Source organism: Bolinopsis microptera, chromosome 3 (assembly GCF_026151205.1).
Source record: "Bolinopsis microptera isolate Bmic1 chromosome 3, MBARI_Bmic_1.0, whole genome shotgun sequence".
In the NCBI taxonomy this organism is placed as follows: Eukaryota; Metazoa; Ctenophora; class Tentaculata; order Lobata; family Bolinopsidae; genus Bolinopsis; species Bolinopsis microptera.
In genome coordinates, this window is record NC_087074.1 from 5,546,680 (window position 1) to 5,574,541 (window position 27,862).

At 37.6% G+C, this 27,862-nt stretch overlaps 2 protein-coding genes across 2 annotated transcripts; both read right to left on the bottom strand.

Moving 5' to 3' along the window:
• LOC134813570 (tax1-binding protein 1 homolog A-like) lies at positions 1 to 26,863 on the bottom strand. Its single transcript, XM_063821405.1, has 4 exons — positions 26,854 to 26,863; positions 1,486 to 1,634; positions 645 to 755; positions 1 to 506 (listed from the first exon to the last, which is right to left on the bottom strand). The coding sequence occupies exons 2-4, from the start codon at positions 1,597 to 1,599 to the stop codon at positions 351 to 353; spliced, it is 381 nt and encodes a 126-aa protein (XP_063677475.1). The 5' UTR covers positions 1,600 to 1,634; positions 26,854 to 26,863; the 3' UTR covers positions 1 to 350.
• Positions 4,531 to 14,010, bottom strand: LOC134813569 (uncharacterized). Its single transcript, XM_063821404.1, has 15 exons — positions 13,841 to 14,010; positions 13,549 to 13,714; positions 13,296 to 13,383; positions 12,946 to 13,057; positions 12,507 to 12,627; positions 11,879 to 12,018; positions 10,030 to 10,178; positions 9,734 to 9,821; positions 8,162 to 8,252; positions 7,258 to 7,414; positions 6,992 to 7,046; positions 6,735 to 6,872; positions 5,775 to 5,968; positions 5,510 to 5,582; positions 4,531 to 5,318 (listed from the first exon to the last, which is right to left on the bottom strand). Exons 1-15 carry the CDS (start codon positions 13,946 to 13,948, stop codon positions 5,124 to 5,126), a joined length of 1,875 nt encoding a protein of 624 aa, XP_063677474.1. The 5' UTR covers positions 13,949 to 14,010; the 3' UTR covers positions 4,531 to 5,123.
• Positions 26,864 to 27,862: the final 999 nt, after the last annotated feature.

Here is a 27,862-nt window from a genome sequence, read left to right on the forward strand (position 1 = left end):
TCGTTGTAAAATATATTATAAAATTGCGACAAATTAATGAATTATAATGAATAATAAGTATAAACGTATTATTTCAACATATCACACTAAATGACATCGTAAAATCCAGATGTGATTTTCTGCATATGGCCAGTCTTTTCAAACCACCTGCATCGAAGTTGAGGTGAATTTGTAAAACATTACAAGCTAAGTTTCATTAAGACTAAGAGATAATAGCCGTGTTCAAAAATGGTGCGTAACAGTATCTGAATCTCACGTTGAGTCTGTATGACATAATCCAGCACGTGCAAAGACAAAGAGTGTCGATGTTTTCATTTTGGTTATATTGGTTACTCCTTAATTGAGTTTGATTACTCCGCCGACATTTCCATACATTCTTCAATAAACGATTTCAGTTTGGCTTCCAACTCCGTATGTTTCTCTTCCTTGTGAATCTTTTCTTGTTCTAGGTTGTGTAACTCGTTCTTGTTGGAGTCTATTACTCGGATATTATTCTCCATCTCCAGCTGCAGAAAAAGGGTGTCAACTTCAGCTATTTGTGGACAGCGAAATTACGCAAAATTGACTCTAAGTAAACGAGGAAATCCAAACGATAGTAGGACTCAAACTGAAACTCAAACAGAAGTAATATTAATATTACAAACCTCTAGTTCGGCGATCCTTTTGAGTTCCTCCACGTTCTCAGCAGTGATAGCCTCCACTTCTTCCTCTTTCTCTTCACATGTTGTCAGCAAAGTTGTCTTTTCGTTCTCCACCTGGTGACAAGTATACATATTACTGTAGTCAAAATAGGTGGAATCACTATAACAGTCAAGGTAACTTAACTTAACTTATTAACTGTGGGGATTCCCAGGAGACGTATTTTGACAGGGCAATTAGTTTTTGATTGAAAACTACTGCAACCTAATTGGTTCATTGCTCTAACGGTTACGGTCGTACTTATAGTTATAATGTTATATAATAATACTATCATCAATAATCAGATCGCATCCGAGTGGCCCCCAGTAGCGAACGCTACATTCACCAGACAGATTCGGTCAAACTTCAACATTTGTTTTAATATTTATACTGGCGCGGTTAATAATGATTTAACATTTAATCATTTAGTGAGTGGATACATCAACGTGCGAACAGCCGAGGGCAGCCTTACAGAAAAATTGACTAATATGGTCATAAATTATAAAACATCGTTTTGGATGAGCATATTCAAAGGTTTCATTTTTTGGTCACACGAATAATGAATATGTAGCAACAACCTGTCATGACGTCACTAAAAGTAAGGATTTTCAAGAATCACTGGTTATCATTACATACTTATAAGCTATAAATATTATATTTATAATTATAGCCAGGAGAAATAACGTAATATTATAAATGTGGACATACTAGCGTCGAACCACCCACCAGTCTCAGATTTCATGATTTAACACTTCAACGTAATAAAATGTTTTAAACATGATTTAAACACCCATTTTCACACAGTACCTCTTCCAGTTTGAGCTTCATGGCCTCGATATCTTGCTCCAGCTCCGATATCCTGCTATCAGCCTTCTGTTTCTCCTCCATAAGCTTTTTCGTCATATTCTTTACTCTCTCCATATTTGGGTTTTACTGTTGCTATCAGACGGGCTCCTTTTCATGTGAGAATTATTATTTGAGGGATATTTTAAAAGGTGGACCTCCAGGAAGATAATCACTAGTGATCTTATTTTCCTAAAACTTAGTGGATCTCACCGGTTCTGGGTTTTAAGTTGACAAAGAGCAATGATCTCAGTATAATTAATCTCTCTCGCAGAATGTAAACTTTAACCGTGAGTGTGATTTTTCCACATTGCGGTAAGTGTAACAGATCTTTGTAATAAAAATAAGCCGTTCTCGGATTAAATGACTGGATATTTTGGGCTAATTTTCTAACAAGCATCGTCAAAAACTGCATATTCACTAACACTAGATACATTCAAAATCACCGCACAAAACACAAGCTATAAAAACCGGAAGGAAGAGAAAAGAGGTCAACAAGATAACACGGTAACTGACTCAGTAACCGTGTTACTCGTTACAATATTACAATATTACAAGTGACAAGTGACATCAGTGCAGTCAGTGCAGCATGTTAAATAACAGATGAGAACTCTAGAGATAAAGCTGTCAGAATGCAGGGAGAAGACATGCAGGATATTAAACAGTAGCAAACGGCACACTTCAATGGTAAAGGTGTCAGAATGCAGGGAGAAGACATGCAGGATATTAAACAGTAGCAAACGGCACACTTCAATGGTAAAGGTATTACAAGCTTATCTAACGTAAATGCAAAACTTTAAGTTAAACTCAACAAGCCTAACATTCCATTCAATCCTTATGCAATGTCGAGCGAGCTGAGTCACCAACGTAGGAGGCCTCCTAAAGTCCTAAAATAACGATAAATTGTAACTGATAATTTCCCACCAAGTATGGGCATGAGAGAATTATTGAGATGCTATAAATAGGACGGATTACACAACAAGTTCATGGGAAGATAACTTAAAGCACGCCACTTAACTCTAAAATATCCTGAGAATTTCGGATTTTATAACACAAATTTCGATTAACACAACCGAGAGGACTGGTAAAGTGAGCGTTTATGTAAAAAGGGAGGGCCGCAAGGACCGAAGCCGTGCGAAAGAGCCGATAATTATCAGTAATAGAGTTACTCTTACAAGCTTACAGCCCAGTGACACTCAGTGTACATAGCTGCAGGAGCTCAGAATCACCGGCTGTAACCAGTATCTCCCGCCCACTGCTGGTTCATTACCGGCTGTAACCAGTATCTCCCACCCACTGCTGGTTCATTACCGGCTGTAACCAGTATCTCCCACCCACTGCTGGTTCATTACCGGCTGTAACCAGTATCTCCCACCCACTGCTGGTTCATTACCGGCTGTAACCAGTATCTCCCACCCACTGCTGGTTCATTACCGGCTGTAACCAGTATCTCCCACCCACTGCTGGTTCATTACCGGCTGTAACCAGTATCTCCCACCCACTGCTGGTTCATTACCGGCTGTAACCAGTATCTCCCACCCACTGCTGGTTCATTACCGGCTGTAACCAGTATCTCCCACCCACTGCTGGTTCATTACCGGCTGTAACCAGTATCTCCCACCCACTGCTGGTTCATTACCGGCTGTAACCAGTATCTCCCACCCACTGCCGGTTCATGACCCTCGTTAGAACTATAATATTCGACAGTATGAAACTTTCACCGACTGATTACTAATGTTATTTGCTGTTACTATAAACAAAATTGCACGAATAAGTTTAGCGACCACTGCAGGAAACTTAATAAGCGGGAAAATGAGCACAGAACGATATCACAGAAAACTTGAAAGTGTAGAAAGTAACGTAAAAAAGCTACGTAAAGGGTAGGGCAATGAGGAATAAGTGAGTTGAGACGCCGAGAGAGCGGTATTACAGTGTGGTATTACTCCCCGTATTACGTCAAATTATAAGATTTAGGAATATCTAAGGATTGATGCAATGTGTAGCGAAATTAAACATTGGAATGATGTCCACTGTCCAGGTCTTCGTTAAAACTGCGGCAAGGACAGATTGCCAGGTTTTAATTAAGCGGATAGACGTAGGAGATAATTAAAATGGTAAGCTGCCAGTGGCCGGACGGGTAGGGGAATACCTGTGTGAACATTATGAGATAATTAAATAGTTTATTACATCCGATTTTCTTTGCAAGAATGCTCTGTCAAGAGGTCACGCTTTAGTTCACAACATTCCAACATTTCTTGGATTCTGGGGGGGGGGCCAACCATATTAAAGTATATTAAAATGTAGGATTTTTCCCGATTTTGACCCGGGGATATACTTTAATATACTTTAATATACTTTAATATACTTTAATATATCCCTATCTCCTTGGAGGCCTACATCAAAAATTGTTGCCCAAAATAAGCTTGAAATGCAATCCTTAATCGATTCCAAAAAGTTCTTGAAAAATTATTGAAAACTGATGGAGTTATTTCAATTTTAATGAAGTTATTTTGGCTAGTATTCTGAACCGAGATATTATGTGCAATTTTCCCAATTTTGTTCATGGAGGTCTTTTTACTTAGTATCCACTATATCCAACAAACACTGAGTTATATCTTTCACATAGAGTTAGTCTCATTAAAAAATATTGAAATTTTATCGAATTTGGGCAAAAGCGAATTTGGACAAAAGCGTATGCCCAAATATGGGCATATTTTTTAAAGCTCATAGCTCAGCCAATTTTTGACCAATCTGGATGGAAATTCATGTACTAGTCCTAAAACAGGCTTATCTTGCGAATCTGAGTGAAAAATATAGTTCATCATGTAAATCTTAACGAAGAATATAAATCTTCTAATTGTAGGTATATTAAAGTATATTAAAATGTAGGATTTTTTCCGATTTTGACCCGGGGATATACTTTAATATACTTTAATATGGTTGGCCCCCCCCCCGATTCTTTATTCCGTGAGACACGGGTTTGTTACAGTTACGCAGTGAATATATTGATTAAGGGCTTGTAACAAAATTTATTGAAATAAATACACTTATATCTTGGCAGATCCTCTCAATATTGTCTGTTAAATCTAAAAATAAAGGATAAACTTCAAAATTATCTGAAAACCTACTTTATCCTTTGTGCACTGTGAACAGTGAACTGAACTATCGCCTCTACAAACAGGCTTAAAAACGACAAAAATCAGAAAAATATACACTGTAAATCAAAAAATGATGTAAATCAATGATGTAACTTAAATCGGTAAATTAATTGGTTCAGCTCGCCAACCGCGAACAATGATCTGAAAATAAAAGAGAACGTGCAGACCTCATTAAAGTTTAAACTTGTGTAAACATTGTGACTTCTAAGTTCTAACATCAACTAAGAAATAGCTTTGTTACACGAAAACTAGTTGGAATGTTCGGTGTAACTATGTAACAATTCTAACTATTTTTATGCAAGATGTGTAATAGCTGAATAAACACAATAGCCCTTTTTAAATCATCCTAAACTAACTGCACGTGAATAGTCTAATCTACGGCGCAACCAGCAGTGGAAACTCTATTTACATTACAATGTCCCATAATCGAACTTTGAGCTCTTTTTAAGTCCTTCTCATTTCACCCGAAAGTGAAAGAGAAACATTGCTGATCTGAACGCCAGGGATCTGACTGGAAAGTGCTCGAGTCCGGTCCAACAGGCCCCGGACTCTGTTGGTGTACTTGGACATCATTTCCCCAGTGACGAGCAGCAGAGCAACGTAATACAGGACGTCTGGTAACCAGCCCCACGGTAAGAACTGGGAAATAGGAGATGTTTATAATTCACTCTGGTTTTGAAACTTATCTGCACCTATTTTATATTTACTAAAGAGAACTGAAGATTGTTATAAAAACTGTAATTTGATAAATCGAACTTGAAGTGGCAAAGACCGGAGATAACATAGATAAGACAAAGGAGAAATGGGTGAAAGTAAAGGTATGCACTAACCGATATAGCTCTTGCGAATAAAAGCCTCATCAACGAAACACCGCTCTCGCGTTTCATCGCTGACATAACATACCTGAAATAACTTTATACAGACGTGGAGACAATTTCATGGGAATAAAATATAAACATTCGTTTAATATAGACGTGAAACCTTACTCGATATAGTATTGAATTTCAGTGCCGCTAGAGCGACCTGGTCTATTTGTATTTGTATAATTATCAGGAATACTTATAATTACAAAAGTGACAACTGAATGTGACTCACTGTTCACGGTCATGTTGCAGATGGAAGATTTGTCTGACGAAGAAAAACAGCTCCCAACACTCTATCCCGGAAATGACGATACTGATTATCGCAAGCACGTATTGCTGCTCGTGAACAAAAAGGGGTATGAGCCATATGTGCGGCACAACTGCGCCCCATATCATCACTTTAAGCTGTAGTCCGAACCCTAATGTCTGAAAATAGCGAGATTTAATTTAAAGCAGCCCGGTGTTAACGAGGTAAAGTAAATATGAAGTACGAATAGAACAATAAGTATTCAATTAACAGCTAGTAATCTGTAATATTCGCTAATTATATGCGTTTGCTAAGACACTGAAAGCGTTTCTGAGAATTTGTAAGTATAATCAAATGTTGGTATTTGGCGAGTCATTGACATTTCACCATCGACTTTAGCGCTGCAAATTTATCGAGGGATCGGATCTCAATAGACACTTTATTCATGATATCGGTAAGCAGAGTTTCAAGTTAGCATCCAAGGACAATAGACACAACGGCACAAGATAACCCGAGACCTTGTGAAAAACGCATGTGATCCAACATTCGGACAGCAGTCACCGATTAGGTGTTAGGACTCTTGTCCGACAGCGCTGATGTCGGATAACCTCATTTCGGATTTGAATGTGGGACAATTTTGAAAAGTATTATCAGTGGGTCGTAGGATATTTATATGTAATATCGATCGAATAAATCACATGCTACTTGAAATTCAAACGCGCGCTGTATAATCTAACGAGGCGCGCGCGCGACACAACATGATCGCGCGCGCGACATGCGCGCAAATTTTGCGCTATCGGTACAGTGAATATAATTGTCGCGCGTTCCAGATGATCTTTTTCCAAACTCTCTATTTTTAGACCCATTATGTGTTACGGCTCATTATAAAATTGGCCAACGATAACTTTAACGGAATAATATTAGCTACTACGGACGGAGTTTTACCTGATTAAACATCACTGATACTATTTTGAGAGAAGGGAAGAAAAGACTGCTGTACCAAAACAGAACGACATATGCCCCGAGAAATCGTGGACACTGTATCGCTCCGACCAACAGAAATATAAGCGTTCTTCGTGAGTTCTGAAATGGTCAGGCATCTTTAAAAGTGATGAGAACACCAATGTTTACTTTATAACTGTTTAGCTCAACAATAAACAATTTAAGTGATCACTTATAGAAGTGTTAATAAAAGCACTTACCAAGCTAATGAAAGCCGTTACATTGTCAGGGCTGTCTTCTTGGTCGCCGGTTGGTCTAGGTAAAATGTAAACAGATAGCGAGATGAAACCTGGTTTGAAATTGGAAACTATGTACAACAAATGTAACCAGCTAGCATACCACGGGACACAATTTCACAAACCCTGATCGACCGGGATAATTTCCTTTCCCCGATAAATTGGGGTTTGACTGCACGTATCAACAGATTTTAAAACGGAAAAATCTATTTTTAGGAGAATATACTAACTGGTTGACGGAGTCAGAGGAAGCGACATCAATGACAGGCATGAAGGGAGATATTACCTTGCTTCCCACCCACAAGATAAAGATAAGACACATTCCTCGTTTTAAGAACTCATACTCTAAGTTTGTGTGATTGTATGCCCGTCCGGACGCATCTCCCCCTGCAAGTTTAATAATTGTTATGTAATAAGAACTCTTATTGGATAGTTTATAAAAAGTTTTGGTATTCTGTAAAAGGCAGATAAAGAGTAAAGACGTATGTATAATGTTACTACCCAGTACCCGTTTATTTAGACCTCATTTAGAGGTTGGATTAGACCAGATTCCCATCTTACTTAGCAAAGTAGTTATTAGTGGACATGTAAAGTAAGTGAGTAATAACGTGGTCTCGTACAGTAATTGCGGCCAATCTAGGAGACCAGTACAGACTCACTAACAATTGTAAAGCTAAGCCAGTATCTAACCACATACTAACTATCAAATACTCTATATATAATATATATCATTCATTAATCTATCAAATACTCTGTATTTTTAAACATCATCCATTAGAAGCTATGAATATGCTTGGTTCTATACCCCCTTCCACTATTATGCAGCATGTAGCAATGCAACTGGATAGTAATTACTACATAAGTTGCTCGGTTTCCGACTCAGCTAATCCATTATCTTAGAAACCCACATTATTACAGCTAATCCATCATATTAGAAACGCCCATTTCTCCACAGAATAGCTGGCTAGAATCTAGCTAGCTTCAAGATTTACACGACTCTTAAGTCTCAATTTAATCTAATCCAGCTTTAAATCATCTCCCAGAACTAATTAACCCACCACGATTAGCTCATTACATAAATAAGATAACAAATATTAGCATACAGATTATTACACAGTGAGCCTATCAAGTTACCTTGCGTGCTGGAGGGAGAGGCGTTGTGAGGATTTGAGAAGAAGTTATCAAAAGCTTCTCTGTTTCCACTGGTCGTCCTCTCAATCACTTCCTGGAGAGATAACAGGTCAGAGAGATGAGAGGTTACATTATACTGCACGTGCGGTATGTACGCAGTACGCAGTGTACGCGGTGTATGCTGCTTACTAGTGATGTGGAGTAATACAGCTCTAATTAAGCTAGTGAGTTGGGTATTTAAGACTGTAGACGCAAACCATCAGAACTCTCATTACAGAGTGTGGTTTAAGAGGCGACTATTAGACGACTATTAGGCGACTATTAGGCGACTATTACGGGGGGGGGGGGGGGGGGGGGGGGGATCATACACTCAGTATCGTACGTGACGTTGGGGGGTGGGTCATATTTTCTTCCAAAACACAGTTAGTACATGCTGCTTATTAATATGGGAGTTTCAGGGATCGCTTTGAAATTGATCACGGAAATAGTGAATCAAACTTCTAAGACTAGCCAGTAGCCAACTTCAGATATAAAAACAATAGACTGGTCTAAACTTGATCCTGAGTATTTTCCTCGTGTGCGTGACTAAACAACATGATGCTGAACTTTTACTGCATTGAAATAGAACTGCACGTAAAATTGGAAGCGACCGTCTTTAACTCAACCATCAAGATACATAAATCGAAATATTAGAGGTCTAAATTACAAAAAAATTGTTTGAATCCACCGAATTATGTGCCGAATATTGTGCAGGGCACTATCATGTGCAGGATATGCTAACCCCGCCCTAACCCTGGTAAGTAAGCTAACCCCGCCCTAACCTTGCTAAGTAATGCTAACCTCGCCCCTGGTAAGTAAGCTAACCTCGCCCCTGGTAAGTAAGCTAACCCCGCCCTAACCCTGCTAAGTAAGCTAACCCTGCCCTAACCCTGCTAAGTAAGCTAACCCCGCCCTAACCCTGCTAAGTAAGCTAACCCCGCCCTAACCCTGCTAAGTAAGCTAACCTCGCCCTTACCCTGCTAAGTAATGCTAACCCCGCCCTAACCCTGCTAAGTAAGCTAACCCCGCCCTAACCCTGGTAAGTAATGCTAACCCCGCCCCTGCTAAGTAAGCTAACCCGCCCTAACCCTGCTGAGTAAGCTAACCCCGCCCTAACCCTGCTAAGTAAGCTAACCCCGCCCTAACCCTGCTAAGTAAGCTAACCCCGCCCTAGCCCCTAACCTGCTAGTAAGCTAACCCCGCCCTAACCCTGCTAAGTAAGCTAACCTCGCCCTAACCCTGCTAAGTAAGCTAACCCCGCCCTAACCCTGCTAAGTAAGCTAACCTCGCCCCTGCTAACCCTGCTAAGTAATGCTAACCCCGCCCTAACCCTGCTAAGTAAGCTAACCCCGCCCTAACCCTGCTAAGTAAGCTAACCCCGCCCTAGCCCCTAACCCTGCTAAGTAAGCTAACCCCGCCCTAACCCTGCTAAGTAAGCTAACCCCGCCCTAACCCTGCTAAGTAAGCTAACCCCGCCCTAACCCTGCTAAGTAAGCTAACCCCGCCCTAACGGCTAACCCTGCTTAGTAAGCTAACCTCGTTGTCGTACAGGACAGGTATCAGGTTCTGTAGAGCGATGTTCACTGCAGGTACAGTATTTATACTGTGTCTACAGGCTGGACACCTGAATAGAGAGAGATAATGTACTACAATGTACATTGTAAATGTACTGGAGATTTATTGTATCAGATACATTGTAGATACACCCTAGCAACTTCCAATTTGGGTGTCCCTGAGATGCTAAAGTTTGTCAAAGCTTTGATCGCAGCTTTCGGATAAAAATATTATATTTTTGGCTCAAAATTTAAAAAAAGAGGTATAAAGTATCTCACGAGAATCTGGATCTGTCAGCAGCCCAGAGATTAGAGAGGCAATCTCTACAGAAACTGTGCCCACAGGTTAGGGTGGTGGGCTCGTGTAACAACTCCAGACATATCGTACATTCTAGATCCTTCCTGTAGCTCGATTCCTGGTCACTGTCCTGGGGTGATAAGGGTCAGGGTCAGTTGGGTAATCCACATAATACTGAATAAAGCACAACATACCGAATAGTGCACATAATACTGAATAAAGCACAACATACTGAATAGTGCATATAATACTGAATAAAGCACAACATACTGAATAGTGCACATAAAACTGAATAGTGCACAACATACTGAATAGTGCACATAAAACTGAATAGTGCACATAAAACTGAATAGTGCACAACATACTGAATAGTGCACATAAAACTGAATAGTGCACATAAAACTGAATAGTGCACAACATACTGAATAGTGCACATAAAACTGAATAGTGCACAACATACTGAATAGTGCACATAAAACTGAATAGTGCACAACATACTGAATAGTGCACAACATACTGAATAGTGCACAACATACTGAATAGTGGCTCATGTAACAGCACTGTGGTGATGCGTCAGTAACTACTTACCCAGTTACCCTGCACACTGCACTTTATACACAGTGTTGTCATGGTAACAGGATATGGAAGCACGGTAATGCCTACAATTAGATTGGAAAGTAAACATGAGTTATGAGCATTATGTTATGAATGTTAATTAATATGTTAATATGTCCCACTACCCTGGCTACTCCTCTAGTATGTTTATAATACTGCACTGTCTCCTATGAAGCTGGCAAATAGCCAAACTATACCACTGTCAGTACAATAACACTGTGTACACATTAAACTATTACACAAGGATTGGGAGAGGTAATATTTACCAATGTATTGACTATAAACAGTCAACACATCTTTAGCATTACATGACACTTTTCCCTTCTGCTTTATTATAACAAACACAATATATTTCTCAATAAAATAGCCTCTCCGTTAATACAAAACCTTCCACAACTACTATGATTCCTTGTACTAAAATGGCTACCGTTACACCTGTGCTCTTCTTGCGCTGTCTTTTTACACTTTTACAGTAATCATTTGCTGGTATTATAGTATGAAAATCAAGAGGTCAAAACAAAATCTGGGAAATTTCAAACAGCAATGAAAGACCGATGCTTCACACTACCTTTAAGATAAACAAAATAACAAAAGCTTCTGGAATTTGCTTAATACTCTGAGGTGATTGGTTAAAGGTTCTCACGTAATAGCTTTGAAATTACAGCTGATCCGGGATCCCTCTATAGGTAAACAATTAGATTGCATAACTATTGCCTATTAGCGATATCACCATAAACCACATTTGCTGTCATTCTTTAATAACCAAACCCAATTATCAGATAACCTTTCTAAAAGCTAAATTTTATTAGCTTTTCTTGCAAAATATACTAATGCAATGCCAGATCTGCACACGGCAACATTATTTGAACACTTTTTATTGAAGTGAGAATAATACAGCATTATGTGTCTTGTAAACATACAGTATACAACTATAAACTGTACTACCAAACTCCCACCTTATGTCCTAATCTACTGGATGATGTCCACGACCACGTGTATAATGTATACATAATGTATACATACTGTGTACGAGTCTAATGTATATCATTTAACGGACTCATTAAGCTATAAACTGGAGTTATGATCATAATGTCTGATTAACTCTGTTGCAATTAAAATACCAGATGTGCACACTTTTAAGTTAAACGACCAACATGAGTATATCAATTAAAACGAGCCAATATATAACATGACAATCAAGATATAAAATCTCACCTCCTCGATAACACTTGAGTGTCTAGATTTAGGAAGAGGAGGAGCGGAGGGGAGCGCACGGCCATCAGAGTCCACCTCCATATCTTGTTTACTGGCTGTGCTGTTTAGTGACCAACTAGAGACGGCTCTGCAGTTCAAACCTTGACATTAGGGTTACTGGTGTTACAAACGTGTTGCAAAGGTGTTGCAAAGGTGTTATCAAAGTGTTACAAAATTGTTGCAAAGGTGTTACAAAGGTGTCACAAAAGTGTTGCCAAATAGTGGGACGTGTCACACAATAAAAAGAGAATGTAACAGTACACACTACACAATTGACAGGCTCACAACAAGGGAGCTGTTTCCAAATCTGTCGATTAGTAGCAGATGTTGTGTGACAGATGGGCAGGTATCGTGTGTGAGATGGGGGCCGGGGCCAGGGTCGGGGCCAGGGGGGGAGGTCGGGGGCCGGGAGGGGGTACAAATGGCTGTGTTGCAATATTTCACAGCTTGTACATTTCACGACACAACTACTGTAACTTTCTATTGTGTGCTGAGTAATTAATTATCTCTACAAAATGCTGTGCTCTAATTCCGGATAATATCTCTCTAATTTCTGAGGAATATTTTGAATTATATTATGATCCTGTACCTGATTCGTCTCCAAGCGCTATGTTCAGAAGCTTCCTGTTATATATTTTAGAGGTCCAGGTCAGTAATTCGTCCTCTGATGTGGCCTTCAGGTACCATGTTGTGTTGGTGTCAGATGATATCTGGTGAGATATCTGTTAACGGTAGCAAGTGAAACTAACGGTATTTCTGTAAGGGTACCCGGTACAGCCCCCAAAATACAGTAGATCTCCAATTTAAGAGACTTTTGAGAGACCTTCCCTTGGTTTTGAACAGATAGCACGGGTTCTCAACGTCTCATTTCATGTTTCTTAAAAGCCTAAGGCCTGTGCCACTATACTTATATATGACGAGTCGAAGAAACGCAAAATTTAAGTGCGTTTATTAATTAATAATACATAAAATATGAGATAAAGAATATTTAAAAATGAATATTTCTTAACGATATTTTTAGAACGTACCACATCAAAACCAAACTTAGTGCCACTGCGAGTAACAGAAACCTTCCTGTTCATAAGATAAATAGTACCTCGTCTCATACCAACACTTTCCTCATTCAGATAATAGCACAACCTGTAAGAACAGAGAGGATGAGGGGTCATGACTCATGATGCAGCTTATATTAATAGCACAACAGAGAGTTTTACTAAATAAGGTATTATCAAACATAGAAAAAATGTAATCAATCTAGACTTGGAGGGATTCTCCAAACATAATATAAATGATCATACATATTACATAAGGTTTTATTAGCAGGAGCTTTAAAAAACCATGTGTATACAGTATATATCATCTTCAGCTAGGGACTGACCTGTCTTTGTACAAGATAACATATCTTTGTTGCCATCCCTTGATCACATTTGTCCACTTTTTCAAGGAACCAGAGTACAGTATATTAGCTGAAATGGTTATACAATATAAACTAAATATATTTCGATCGGGTAAAATAAATAAGTCTCAAGAATAAAGACAATTTCAAGAATTAAGATGTCTATGGCTTATTTAAAAAGCATATGATTAGAACGAACATTTTAAATATCCAATGATTTGCTTGAAAAACCTACCAATTTGTTGATTGATAGCATTAATCCACTCAGTCTTTTCTTCTAAAGATGGAGCTTTTAAGTACATAGTGATACTAGATGCTCTGTTGACAATGTTGAATGAATTGCCACCATCATTGTGAACTACAATGTTTTTCAGATGACAGTATCCTTCACTTCTTGATGCCTGAACATATTCGCGATCAAGATCACATTGCCATGTGAGCTTAAAATAACTCATAATTAGTAACACAACGATAACTCATTTAGGTAAAATAAAACATGACGTATCAACTAAAATAATGCTACTAACAGAGCTGTATGTTAAAGCTTCGGAAGTCAAGACAAAGTTCTTTGAGGACCATCTCATCCATGATTTGTATTTGAGGAGTGATCCAGTGTAAACAATGTTGTCTGCCATGAGCGTGAAGCCAAACTGTGGTACATCTCCTTCGCTCAACAACTCACTTCATCAGCTGGGCTATTTTAAAAAGTTATGTTAAGAAAGTTTATTACGTAAGGTTTTGTTCTTGAAGAAAACCAAACCAAGAGACCTTCACCCTGCTTTGATCTTATCACCTATCGCCAAAAAGTGTGAATTTAGCAACTTTTTGAAATGGTTAACCTTACAAGGCCAGGCCTTCACCTGACAAACACTCCCCGACAATTTGTGATCAGTGTTTATCAGATCTCTATAAACATGATCACCTAGAAGGCCTGCATATTCCTTGCTCCGTTAGTTGCCTATCTGTTTACAACCCAATTAGCAGTTAAGGACAGAAAGTCATACACCAAATGAGCATTATATTTTCATTGTTACATATTTGTTGACTCTGTAAAATGTGCTAAAATTGAATTTCTTGTTTCATTGAAATTTCTTGTTTCATAGAAATTTTCCAACCATAATCATCGTATTTGTCAGACCGAACCCAAGGGTAAATACAAAATAAGGAAAAAGGTCAATTTATAATATAATATAAAGTTTGTCATAGTTTAAATTAAAGAATAAGCTGCATTAGAAATTAAAAATTGCATGTCCAACGTCTGCATTGGACTCTTTTGATGTGTTTCACATAAAACGTTTATTTTTAAATGTGCTTATGTGCTGAAATTTTTGTTTAACTGAAATTTTTGTTTAAAGGACCAGTTAACTGTAAAAAAAGTTATCCTCATATTTTGACAGATTGTGACAAATAGCAAACTAAGCAACGAGTCGAAATTCCTAAATCTCTAACTGCTCTCTAACGCGTGTAAATAGCGTTTGTATTATTTTGGCGATGACGTCATAAAGTCCCTTGCGCGCGCAGAAGAGCTCGTGAGACTGTATTTTACAGGTAGAAAATGGACATAATACAATGTTTTTCCCCGAATAACTCGAAAAGTAAGTAATTTAGGGTACATGTCGCTTCATAAGTTGTATATAAACATGGCCATTCTGCACAATTTGCACACATTCAAAAACCTTTACCTTCATAGCCCAATTTACCAGATACCCATAGTTTTGCATGATTTCTGGAACCGAAAATCAGTTTTTCGCCAATAACTGAAAAAGTAAGCACTTTAAGGCATATGTTTGTTCGTAAGTCATATATCAATATGCTAATTGCGGTTCTTTTGCACCCTGTCTAAAGACTCTATCACGATCCTATCGAAAATGGGCTCAGCACCACGCCCAAAATGGTTTTTGGCGAATTTCTCGAAAAGTAAGGATTTTAGGCCATGTGTTGCTCAATAACTCCTATATAAACATACATATGCGGCTTCGTTTAAGCCTATTTTGAAGTCTCTACGATTGTCAGAAGCAAGGGGTCGGTTACGTTATTGGGTCAATATGGTCGTGGCCCTCCTGGGTTTTCTCCACGGTCAAAAAAATGTCTCCAAACGAAAATCGTTTATTCATACCTTCAGGAAGGTCTGTGCAAAGTTTCGTGAGTATTTGAACATTTGCAAGTTCATTTCCATAAATGTCCATAAATGACTGGACTACACAACTTTAGAGTTAACTTTAGAGAAACTCATAAGTCATTTATCTCAAATCAAGCTGTTAGTGTCCATGATCAACCTGTGGCGACAATGTTTTACGTGAAATGTAAAAATCAGGAGTAATATAAAAAGTGTATTTTTAGATTAAAGTGCTAGCTCATAGTTTTAGAATTGTATAGATTAACGTTGGTCGTTTAGCCATCTAACAATCGATCATGCCGTAATATATGGCCAGAGAATAATAGAGTCTTGGAAATTCTATATTTGTTCAGTGGGTCGATTGACTGAACACGTTTGCACTTGGTATTTAAACTTACCAGTAGTTTATTTATGTTATGTACCGATGATAATGCAATTAGGATAACAACTAGGTAAGCCGTAAGTCTAATTCAAAACACACCGCACACCGTACACTCCAATCAGTATTACTATTTGGTAGACCCGAGACCGGGTATTTTGGCGGGAATTCTGTTCCCGCTGCACTGTTCTGATAGAAGCTACTTCTACTAATGGTCCCAGAGGAACGGCCGTAAAGTAGCCAGACTTCTTGTCTCCTGTACTGGCTGACACATGCGGATTAAAGATATAAATTTCGCTATGCTATAAATATAATTGCTCTCGGAATTGAACAAACTCCTACTTATCTAGATCCTTTCTAAATTCGTTAGAGTTTCATGGACTGGGGAAAAATAATCGGTACAGTCTCCCTAGCTGCTTGTGTAATTAAGCAATGAAAACAATCCAAAATTATCACATATGACATAAGTTGTAATAGCAGAAACTTTCTAACCGTACATTCACCCGCCACTGTTCAAGAACCTATATCACTGTTTAAAATCATGACGTGAGCACTGTACATCCAATCAGCTATTCCTTTAGTTAGAATGATAGCCAAAACTATATAAGGATTTTGGAGAACTAGGGTAATAGTCATAATTCTAAAATTTGAGTGAGTTACACGTGTTTTATTGACGATGATAAACATTTGTAATGTAAATTACGCTATGCAAGCGCGCACTGAGGGACTTTATGACGTCACGAGGCCACAGCTTATTATTGCAATAACACGCGTTACACGTACGCTAGAGAGTTGGTTCTTTCGGCGATACGATTCTTTACCAGTTTGTCACAGCTGATTTAAATCTTAGCCAAATTGGAGACTACAAATTTTTCAGTTAACTGGTCCTTTAACTGACTTCTCAGTTCAAGAAAAAAACAACAATTTCAAGAAAACAACAATTTTATTTAGTATCAATTAAAGCAGACAAAAATATATTTCATATATATATAACTAGCACGAACTTTAGATCAGATATCTTAGGGGACTTGGAGTAGCAAGAGATTGACTAGATTGTATATAACTTTTACAAGGATACGTCGAGAAGAATCCAGGGTGATACAGGATCGGAGAGTGCAGACCAAAAGTTTACGCACCCACCTTTGCCTCCTGAGTTCTTGGTTGGATAGAAATTTATGCAAACTTGGTTGTTTATACTCCAAGTCCCTTTCTTAAAAGAAGTAGTATTAACTATGTCTAGAGTTAGCTTCGTTCAATAATAACAATATCAATATAATCAAGATTATCAATACCAGATAAGCCTACCGAATAAATTATTAAATATCAATTAATTCATTCCTATAAAAAATTTTATAAATTTAGATATTTAACTTATCTAAAAACATTACAACAAATGCTTAAAAAGCGCCCAAAATCGATTTGAAAGATTTTCTGTCTATAGTACAATCATGATAGTAATAGTAAGTGTGTGCCGCTGCAATTAGATTTGATTACTGCAATTTAAAATTGTTTGGAGTCCAAGTATCTTTTAAGTCCGCTGCCTGTGCTTGTATTAATAGTGCTTTGGTTCTCAGTTTTATCAAGCTAATGGACGTTTCTAAGCAATTGCTTGAAGTTAAAATTTTTTTATGAACAGCGTTCCAAAGCTTGGCTGCATTAAACAAAAAGGTATTTGATTTATTTAGGAGAATAACCATTAGACTCGTTGCACGGTTTGAAATGTTGATAGCCTCATAAAGGGAGTATGGGCAGTGGTACTTGATAATCTTAGAGAATTCTAAAATACAGTGATATTTGTACAAGTTTTGAGCCGTAAGAATTTTTAATCTATTAAAAATGGGTTTTGTATGCTCCTTTTCAAAGTGTTTATGGTCTAGTTTTTGCATACCGTATGGTCTAGTACGTGCACATGTTCATTGTTTATCTAAATATGAGTCAAGGTCGCCAAAAAGGATCCTTATACAGTGCTTCTGTGTGATGAAAAGACTATCATTGGACCGTTCTTTGAGGACAACACCCCAAACACTTATACCATAACTGAGATGTGATTCAAAAAGAGCATTATATATTTTCAAATATAGTTCAGAAGGTATCGAGTGCCGAATTCTGCAGATTGCACCAGTCATAGATCGCAGTTTGTTAAAAACAAAAATTCAATTTTATGCTATTTATTACAGAGTAAACAAGTTTACAATAAATCAATTTGATATTTAAAGGAATCCTAATTCAATGTGTAGTATGGTTGTCACTCTTTAAGGAAAACAACAATTTCAGGAAAACAACAATTTTATTTAGTATCAGTTACAGCAAACAAAAAATATATTTTATATAATATAATATAACTAGGACGAACTTTAGTTTAGAAATCTTGGGGGACTTGGAGTAGCAAGAGATTGACTAGAAGGTATATACCTTTTACCAAAAACGTCGAAAAGAATCCTGGGTGATACAGGATCGGAGAGTACAGACCATAAAGTTTACGCACCCACCTTTGCCTCCAGAATTCTTGGTTGGTTGAAAATGTATGCTAACTTGGTCGTTTATACTCCAAGTCCCTTTGTTAAAAGAAGTAATATTATGTACGTCTGGAGTTAACTTCATTCAATAATAACAATATCAATATAGTCAATATCAATATCAGACTAAACTATCAAATAAATTGTCAAATATTATTTGTTAATTCGATCTGAATAAAAATTTAGTTAAGTTAAGATATTAAATAATTAAAAACATTACAACAAGTGGTTAAAAACGCCCAAAATTGATCTGAGAGCTTTTCAGTCTATAATACAATCATGATAGTAATATTAAGTGTGTTAAGTGTGTGCTGCTGCGATAAGAATAGATTACTGCAATTTAAAATTGTTTGGATTCCAAGTATCTTTTAAATCAGCAGCCTGTACTTGTAATAATAGTGCCTTGGTTCTCAATTTTATCAAGTTAATGGAAGTTTCTAGGCAATTGCTTGAGGTTAGAATTTTTTTATGAACAGTGTTCCAAAGCTTGGCTGCAGTGAACAAAAAAGTATTTGATTTATTAAGAAGAATAACCGTTAAACTCGTTGTACGGTTTGAAATGTTGATGGCCTCATAAAGGGAGTATGGGCAGTGGTACTTGATAATCTTAGAGAATTCTGAAATGCAATGGTACTTGAACAAGTTTTGAACTGTAAGAATTTTAAGTCTATTAAAAATGGGTTTTGTATGCTCCTTTTCAAAATGTTTATGGCCTAATCTTTGCATACCATATGGTCTAGTTCTTGCACATGTTGATTGTTTATCTAGATATGAGTCGAGATCACCAAAAAGGATCCTTATACAGTGCTTCTGAGTGATAAAAAGACTGTCATTGGACCGTTCCTTGATGACAACACCCCAAACACTTATACCATAACTGAGATGTGATTCAAAAAGAGCATTATATATTTTCAAGTATAGTTCAGCAGGTATAAAGTGCCGGATTCTACAGATTGCACCAGTCATGGTCCGCAGCTTTTTACGGATGTAGTGCATGTGGGCAGACCAGTTTAGCTTACTATCTATAACAACACCTAAGAATTTGGTATCCTTGACTTTAGTGATAACCTTACCATCGATGAATATTGATCTAGATTCATCTAGCAGGTTAGCAAATGGTCTAGTCCGCGCACAGGTGTCATCATATTCAGAGGCAGGTTTAAAATGTATGTAGCAGCATTTGGACATGTTGATATGAAGTAGATTACATTTCATGTAAATCGAGACATGTTTAAGGGGGGGGGGCCAATGGATATTTTTTTGTGAAACTTGATTTCGAGATAGTAGTTGACCAACAAACTAAGACCAGTGACCGAACTTTTGAGGGGGTCCCGGACCCCAACCGCCAAACGGTGCGCGCAGGGCAGCCACGCCCATATTTGGTCCAAATTAGGCCCAATTTAGCTAAATACCCTGAACATGCCCAAAACCAAGGTTTATGGTGCTCTACTTGTAGCTAGTGGTCTCCTGAACTCGTATATGAAATTTCATCAAGATTGGACGAAAAATGACTGAGTTATGAGCCAAAAACCATATGCCCATATTTGGGCATACGCACCAAATTTGGTAGATTTCGGCCCATAAATTGGTCAAATATCAATATTTTTGAATGAAACTTACTTTATATGAAAGGTAAGCCTAAACTACATATTATCTGTAAGTTATAGCTTTATATCTGTTTAAATGTGGATACTAAGGCGAAAAAGCCACAAAAAATGAACTAAATTGCCCATATCTCGGTTCGCGATATTTGCGGAATTGATCTCATTAAAATTGTAACAACTCAATCAGTTTTCAAAATTTTTGCATGAAATTTTCGGAATCGACTCGAAATTGCATTTCCACCTTATTTTAAATACGGATTTTTGATTTAGGCCTCCAAAAAAATTTGGCGGCCAAATTCCAAAATTATCTCACAAAAATTCAGAATTTGGCCGCCAAATTTTTTTGGAGGCCTAAATCAAAAATCCGTATTTAAAATAAGGTGGAAATGCGATTTCGAGTCGATTCCGAAAATTTCATGCACAAATTTTGAAAACTGATTGAGTTGTTACAATTTTAATGAGATCAATTCCGCAAATATCGCGAACCGAGATATGGGCAATTTAGTTCATTTTTTGTGGCTTTTTCGCCTTAGTATCCACATTTAAACAGATATAAAGCTATAACTTACAGATAATATGTAGTTTAGGCTTACCTTTCATATAAAGTAATTTTCATTCAAAAATATTGATATTTGACCAATTTATGGGCCGAAATCTACCAAATTTGGTGCGTATGCCCAAATATGGGCATATGGTTTTTGGCTCATAACTCAGTCATTTTTTGTCCAATCTTGATGAAATTTCATATACGAGTTCAGGAGACCACTAGCTACAAGTAGAGCACCATAAACCTTGGTTTTGGGCATGTTCAGGGTATTTGGCTAAATTGGGCCTAATTTGGACCAATTATGGGCGTGGCTGCCATGCGCGCTCCGTTTGGCGGTTGGGGTCCGGGACCCCCTCAAAAGTTCGGTCACTGGTCTTAGTTTGTTGGTCAATTGCTATCTCGAAATCAAGTTTCACAAAAAAATACCCATTGGCCCCCCCCCTTAAGTACTAAGTTGGCTTTTTTATATGTTGCTTCTCTAGATGGTCCTGATATGAAGATATTAGTGTCATCAGCATAAAGTACAAATTTCACCTCACTGTCTGAAAAACAGTTTACTATATCGTTCATATACAGTAGGAAGAGTAGTGGCCCAAGAATTGACCCTTGTGGTACTCCAAATTTCACGTCCATTGTTACTGATGGTACATCGTTATACATAACATACTGCTTTCTGTTAGTCAAATAGCTTTTAAGTAAGGTAAGTGCTGAACCCCTAATACCGTAGGAATTTAACTTGCTTAGAAGAATATTGTGATCAAGGGTGTCAAAGGCTTTGCTCAAGTCAATGAATATGCCCAATACATGTTTATTGCTAGCCAGAGACTTTGTAACGGAGTCTATAGATTTGTGTAGAGCATGAGTGGTAGAATGGCCTTTTCTAAATCCAAACTGTGAGTCTGTTAGTACACCTTTAGATGTGAAGAAATTATAAAGGCGTTTGTAAATGATCTTCTCAAAGATTTTTCCAAATAAAGGTAATATTGATACAGGCCGATAATTTTCAATGCATTCCTTATTGTCTTTCTTGTAAATAGGAATAACTTTACCAGTTTTAAATATACTTGGGAATGTACCACTTTGTATACATGTGTTGTAAAGCCTGGCCAAGGTACCAGCAATGAGCTTTGTCGATTTTTTTACAACGATTATAGGTATGTCACTCGCCTTGCCATTTTGAAAATCTCTGATGACCTCGACAATCTCGTCTTCATTAGTTTCTTCTAGGTATATGGAGTCAGATACTGAATTAGACATGAACTGAGCAAATGATTCTACTGGTTCCAGAGAAATACTATTGTTTGACAATACATTTTTATTGAGATTACTTGCAAGAGATGTAAAATATTCACAAAATTTGTTAGCAATTATTCGTCTGCAAGTAACTCTCTGGCCATCTATGACGAAATCGTCCTTACATCTAGACAAATTTTTACCACGGAGTTCATTTATAACTTCCCAAGTCTTTTTCGAATTCATGCTGTACTTCTCGAATTTTTGAGTATAGCACATAGCCTTTGCCATATTTATTGACCTTTTGAGAAACTTGTCGAATTCCTTGTAGTAGATGTGCTTGTTTGGGTCCCCGTCAGGTAGTTTTAATGTACAAGTCTTCTTCCATTCGAAATACAACCTAGCTTTCTTATCGATGGAATTAATTAGGCCCTGGGTAATCCAAGGGTTGGTTATGCTGTTACGTTTAGTGGTTCTAGGAGTTAGAAGTTTGCAAGACAAATCTATCTTTTCTTGAAATAACTGCATGAAAGAATCAAATGTGTTACAGCTGTGGTGGAACCTATCTACATCGTTTTCTATTTCAAGACAGAGCTTTTCTAAGTTAGCATTACTATAGTCGTAGTGTATAGTAATTTTGTCTGATGAATCAGGTGTTGGCACAGAGTCAGGGGAAAGTTCAATAAGAGTGAATATAGGGTGATGGTGGGAGATCTTGTCAGATATCACACCAGAAATAAGGGTTTGATCTACTACATTGGTATGGATATTGTCAATACAGGTCCTGGAACAGCCAGGCATTTGGTGAGTTGGTACTGATATGGTTGGTATGAAGCCGTTGTTGAATATTATTTCTTGGAATTTGTCCTCTGATGGAGATGGGTCCTTCAACATGTTTATATTGAAATCACCAAGAATATATACTTTTTTGCCATTCAGTTTTGAGAGAATACATTCATATGCTTCGTTGAACAGTTCAAGTGATGCGTTTGGGGGACGGTATATAACCCCTACAACAGTTGGGTCTTGCAAGCTAGTGATGGATACGAACAGTGATTCTATGTGTTCATTACAGAGAGATAAGCCAGGGATTTTGTTAAAGTTAAAGGAGTTGTGCAGGTAAAGACACACTCCTGATCCTTTGCCCTTGAACTGGTTTTTCTTTTGACAAAAATAACGTGATTGGTAACAGGAGGAGTATCCGTTAAGCTGATACAGAGTTCCATTTTCGGGATTAGTATTTGTTTCTGCAAGACCGATAACAGAGAATTTGTGGTCGATACAAGACAGCTCAACTGCAAAGTTGTCAAAGTTTGATGCATTTCCATCAATATTTAGGAATAATTTGGACAAATATTTAGCTGAATTTTTAGGTAGGACGGTAGCATTCAACTCAGTTATGGAGAATGTTTTGCAATTTTCAAGAATCTTTGAGCTATTGTAGATAGATTCAATATAATTAACTGGCTCATCATCAATGAGGCCATTGTTTGCAAAGTGTGGAGCTTGGTAGAAAGGGTTGTACCGTACAATATCATTGGCATCAGTGCATATTTTGCAGTATGTTGCATCTCGAAATTTGGTTATGTTATCATCAGTTTTACATTTTTTGTGCATTATTTTGTCACACATCTGACAAATCAAAAATGGATGTCCAGCACGCACAGGTCTATCGCAACAGCAGCAGATTTCGCATATCAGTTTGACTACCATGACTGGATTACAGATCTACGAGAACGTGGGGAAAATCTATTTTGGGCCTTGGTAACATCACTGAACAACCTCCCATCAACGGGGCTACCTAGAATCTTATGGGCAATTGCCCGGGAGAGTTTGAAGATACCGCTTGACCCCAGGTGGATTGGGTCATCCGGCTTCTTGTACCTACAAAACTGTTTGTTCAGTAGACCCTCCTCATCGACAAAACTATCAAAATCTAAATTTCCTATTCTAGCGTTGGTATTACAGTACCCAAACAATATACTATTAAACTCCATGGCTCTCTCATTTAGCCAGGAGGACCTAGTTGGTAGGATTGGTGAAACTATAACTTTAGAGTAAGGACAAATTTCACAAATATTCGTGAGCTTCTTCGTCAGCTCATTAGCCCAGTGTTTAACATCACCCCCTCCCCTCTTAATATTATTTACACCACAGTGTACTACAACATTCTTATATCCTACACAAAGGGCAGGGTCTAACTGATCTATTGTGAAGCATTCAAGTCTTTTTCCAGGCAGTTTGTGACCGAATGTCCCTTTTCCAGCACCAAATCGGAGGAACCGGGTATTTGAGTCACCAATAATCAATGTTGCATTGCTACTGCTGCTCACGTAGCGGAACGTTATACTGAATCTCACGTCCCTCCTTTCACTGCTCTTATCTATTCTGTGGTCCCAGAGGAACTGAGACTGCTTGCTCATGATATATAGACTGCGTCCCTCTATTGTCTCAATGACTTCCCCACTTTCTGATCCTTTCATTGAGAACTTAACTGAACACTGGCTTCCTAACGATACAGTGAAAATCGAACTATCATGCACAAGCGAGTTCTCGTTATCCGAGTGTTTAGGGAGAAAACTGCTCTCATCATTGTACCGGTTGATCAGGCATTGATTAATAACTGTTTCAGGGCAAAGCTTCTTTATCCTTGAGGCAAGTTCAGCAAGAACTTCAGGCAGGTCTTCTGATATGGGCTTAGCAGCTTTTGCCCCGGGGTAATCATATCGTTCACCAAAGCTTATAACTCCATGCCCGTTTTCTGTGTTCTTGACAAAATCATCGTTCTGTTGAGCAAGGAAATCTAATAGCTGAGAGTTCAAGGTTGTATCAATGAATTCTGGTAAATAAGACATGATGTGCTTAGACTTAGGGTCGTCTGCACTTGAAGGCTTCTGTGCATCTAGCAGGAGCTGTTCATGGTCTGTTTCACAGGCTGCTGGTGGCCCTATGATAAAAGGAGGCATGGGCAGGTCAGGAGTGGATACGTTTGAGGATCTGCTGTTTTTGAAACAGTTAATATCAACTTTGAGCTCAGCAAGCTTGGTGTTTATGGAGTCAAGAGTCCTAAGGTGGCTATCATTGTCTTTCAAGTTTTTAATGGATGTTTGAATATCTTCTAAGGACTTGTGTATAGAGCTTTCGTTAAAAGTAGTATGACCCATTGGAATGCTGGAGGGGGCTGACAAATAAGAAGGGGACTTAACCTCGTGGTCACATCTCTTGCCACTTATTACAGCACAGACATTTTCTGCAAGGCCAAGCAGGGATAGTAGACCCTCTGCTAAGGTGAGTTTTTTAAGAGATGGGCAGCTCTTAACCATAGATGGCGTTATGATTGCAAATTTGTTCACATCAAGTTTTAGAATGTTACAGATGTTGAGCTTAATGATATCTACCTCTGAGCGCAGGCTCTGCGAGTGAGTCAACAGGAAGTTGTCAAGGGGGGTAGACCCTGAGAAGAAACTAAGGAGGCTGCTACAATCTTTATTTTCCTCTGATTCGTGGTATTCTGAAAGAATTATATTTTCAACATCCTTCAGTACTTCGTCAATTTCCACCATAACGGTAGGAGTCGTGGGTGCAGGTGTAGTCTGATCCGGAACCGTAGTAGTTGAAGTCTGGTCCGGAACCATATAGGTTGACGGGGCAAAGGAGTGTGTGTGCTGTTCGCTATTGCTCACACCAAACGGCAACCTAGTAAATGTTTTGTATGGACACCGGTCTCCATCACGATACAAAATTAGGATTGTAGAATTTATTGTATACCTTTTAGTGCAGTGGAGGTAGCAGTGTGGTGCATTAATAGAATGACAGCCTACTAATTTAGAGTTGTTTTTAAGTGAGCATAATGGGTATTTTTTTGGACCTAAAGGTTTAAGTATGGCAACTTTAAAATTGGTTCTTTTAATCGTTTATTAAATATCAGTTTAAAAATATATAAATCTGGAATCTGTTCACACTGTGAACCAGTCCTATAAAAATTTCAAAAATCCTCTTAAATTAAATATTAAAAACGTCTCAATAATGGAAATAGTCATACAATTAATAAATCTACCAAATTCTTAATATATACCTAAGAGAAAAAATACCTACCTAAGTCAATGTCTACCTGTAATACACTAAATATTAGGTTAAATACATAGGTGGTGGAGTCAGCACACATTTACCAAAATCAAAAATTTGTTTTATTTTTTATAGGAGGAACCTGTTAGATGGGCCGACAACACTGGATTAAATTTGATTTTGATGAAGGGGATTGTTTTCAAATGATAGCTGCACTTCTAGTTAGTTTCGTGAGCTACACATATTTTGATGTTTGCATTTTTCAATATTTCTACTAGACAGTGCAAACATATTAATTTGTAATTTAGTATAACAAGTTTTAAAGTTTGACATGCGTTAGAATTTATATTTTGATTGCTTTTTCAAATTTGCTTGTGTCATGGATTCAATTGAGCAAAACGTTAATTTTTTGATCCAGCTCGTAGTTTTAACTTCGATCTTTAAAAAGTAAAAGTGTTGTTGCAAGAACAAAAATCAAATTATCAGACTTTACTGTTATGTTTACTGGGTTTATCGGCACAAGGCAAATTATGTTAGAAGGGTTAAAAACCCAGCATGATCATGAAATAAATTATAGTATATTGCAGTAATTTTGTGTTGCTAAGTTAATTACAACATTGGATCGAGCCGTGCAACTAGCTAGTTGAAGGTAAAGATTCAACAAAATCATGTGTAGTGTAGTCATGCACTACTGAGCCGCGCATTTAATAATGCTTAACTTGGTGCAACCGTTAAATCAGCAAAACATGCATTATTGGCATGGACCACGCCGAGTTCCGAAGAATTGACATTTGCATTGTCAAATCAAATCGAATCGAGTCAAATTATAATGACACAAACATCATCACACATCATCAAAAATATATTTAATAAAGCTAAAGTTTAACAGTTATCTTAAATCTATTGGCCTAAACAACCAAATTAAAATGAATCTAATTTACATACTTACCACTGCTATATAAGTTACTGGGCCGCGCTCAGCCTGTCATTCCGCCGAATCTCTATTCGGCGTTAATTATAAACATGATAGCCTGAGGTCCCCAGGTAACTATATAAGTTGATAAAGCGTTTTTTAATCAACAAATTATTTTAAAAAATAAAAAATAAAATGCGCGTGCACCTGCAGCTTAACCAAACGCCGCGCAATTAATTTTTAATTGTGCTTATATTTGATTCACATTAAAAAATTAAACTTTTGTACCAAATCTATCAGCTGTACCAAATCTATCAGCTGTCGTGCGGCGCACCATTTGCGCTCACCATTTGCAGCAGTTAGCAGCAGTTAGCAGCAGTTAGCAGTAGTTTCGTTGCACTTTAGTCTCCTGTGGGCTGCGCTGCGCATCAAATAATTCTTCTCACAATCACAGTAGATCGTCGAAATGCACCACTGGGCCTACCTCGCCGAGCTGCGAAGGATTGACATCGTGAATCATAGATTTGGACTTAAGATACAACCTAAAAATGAATATTTAAGTATTGATACTATGATATGTTATTATTATCAAACATCTTCCAGGATTTCCATTTGTAACTAAATAATTAATATTGGCTATAATAGAACGAGCTCACTTTTTGTATATTAAACTTAACTCCCAATATCACAGGATTGAAACTCTGTCCATAGCATTATCCTAATAGCATTAATACAAATGTTTGCAGTAGGTTTACGTATTTATTAGAATCTTTCTGCATTCATAAAGAGTGGCTTGGTGCAATACAATAGTCACTTTTAGAGCTTGTGAACATCAAGAAGTCACATATGTCAAGTCCACTCAGTCCAGCCTTTCACTTTAACCGAGGAATTTTCAGCCACTGCCCAAATATTGAACATACTCTGTGTCATGCTTGCTTTTTAATTTTTGTTTTAATGTTATTTAATGTAAGTATAAAATCTAGGCCATATTATTTCATATTCCAAATTAACATCACTAACTTTACTCTGCTTTTATTTATTTGTTATTTATTTACTTTGTTTATTATTGTTTATTTACTTTGTTAAACATTTCTGTGACATAATCAATGTTGAGGTATACCTGTGACATTTATTATAAATCGTTACATCTCATGGCATTACTATTCATGTTCATGA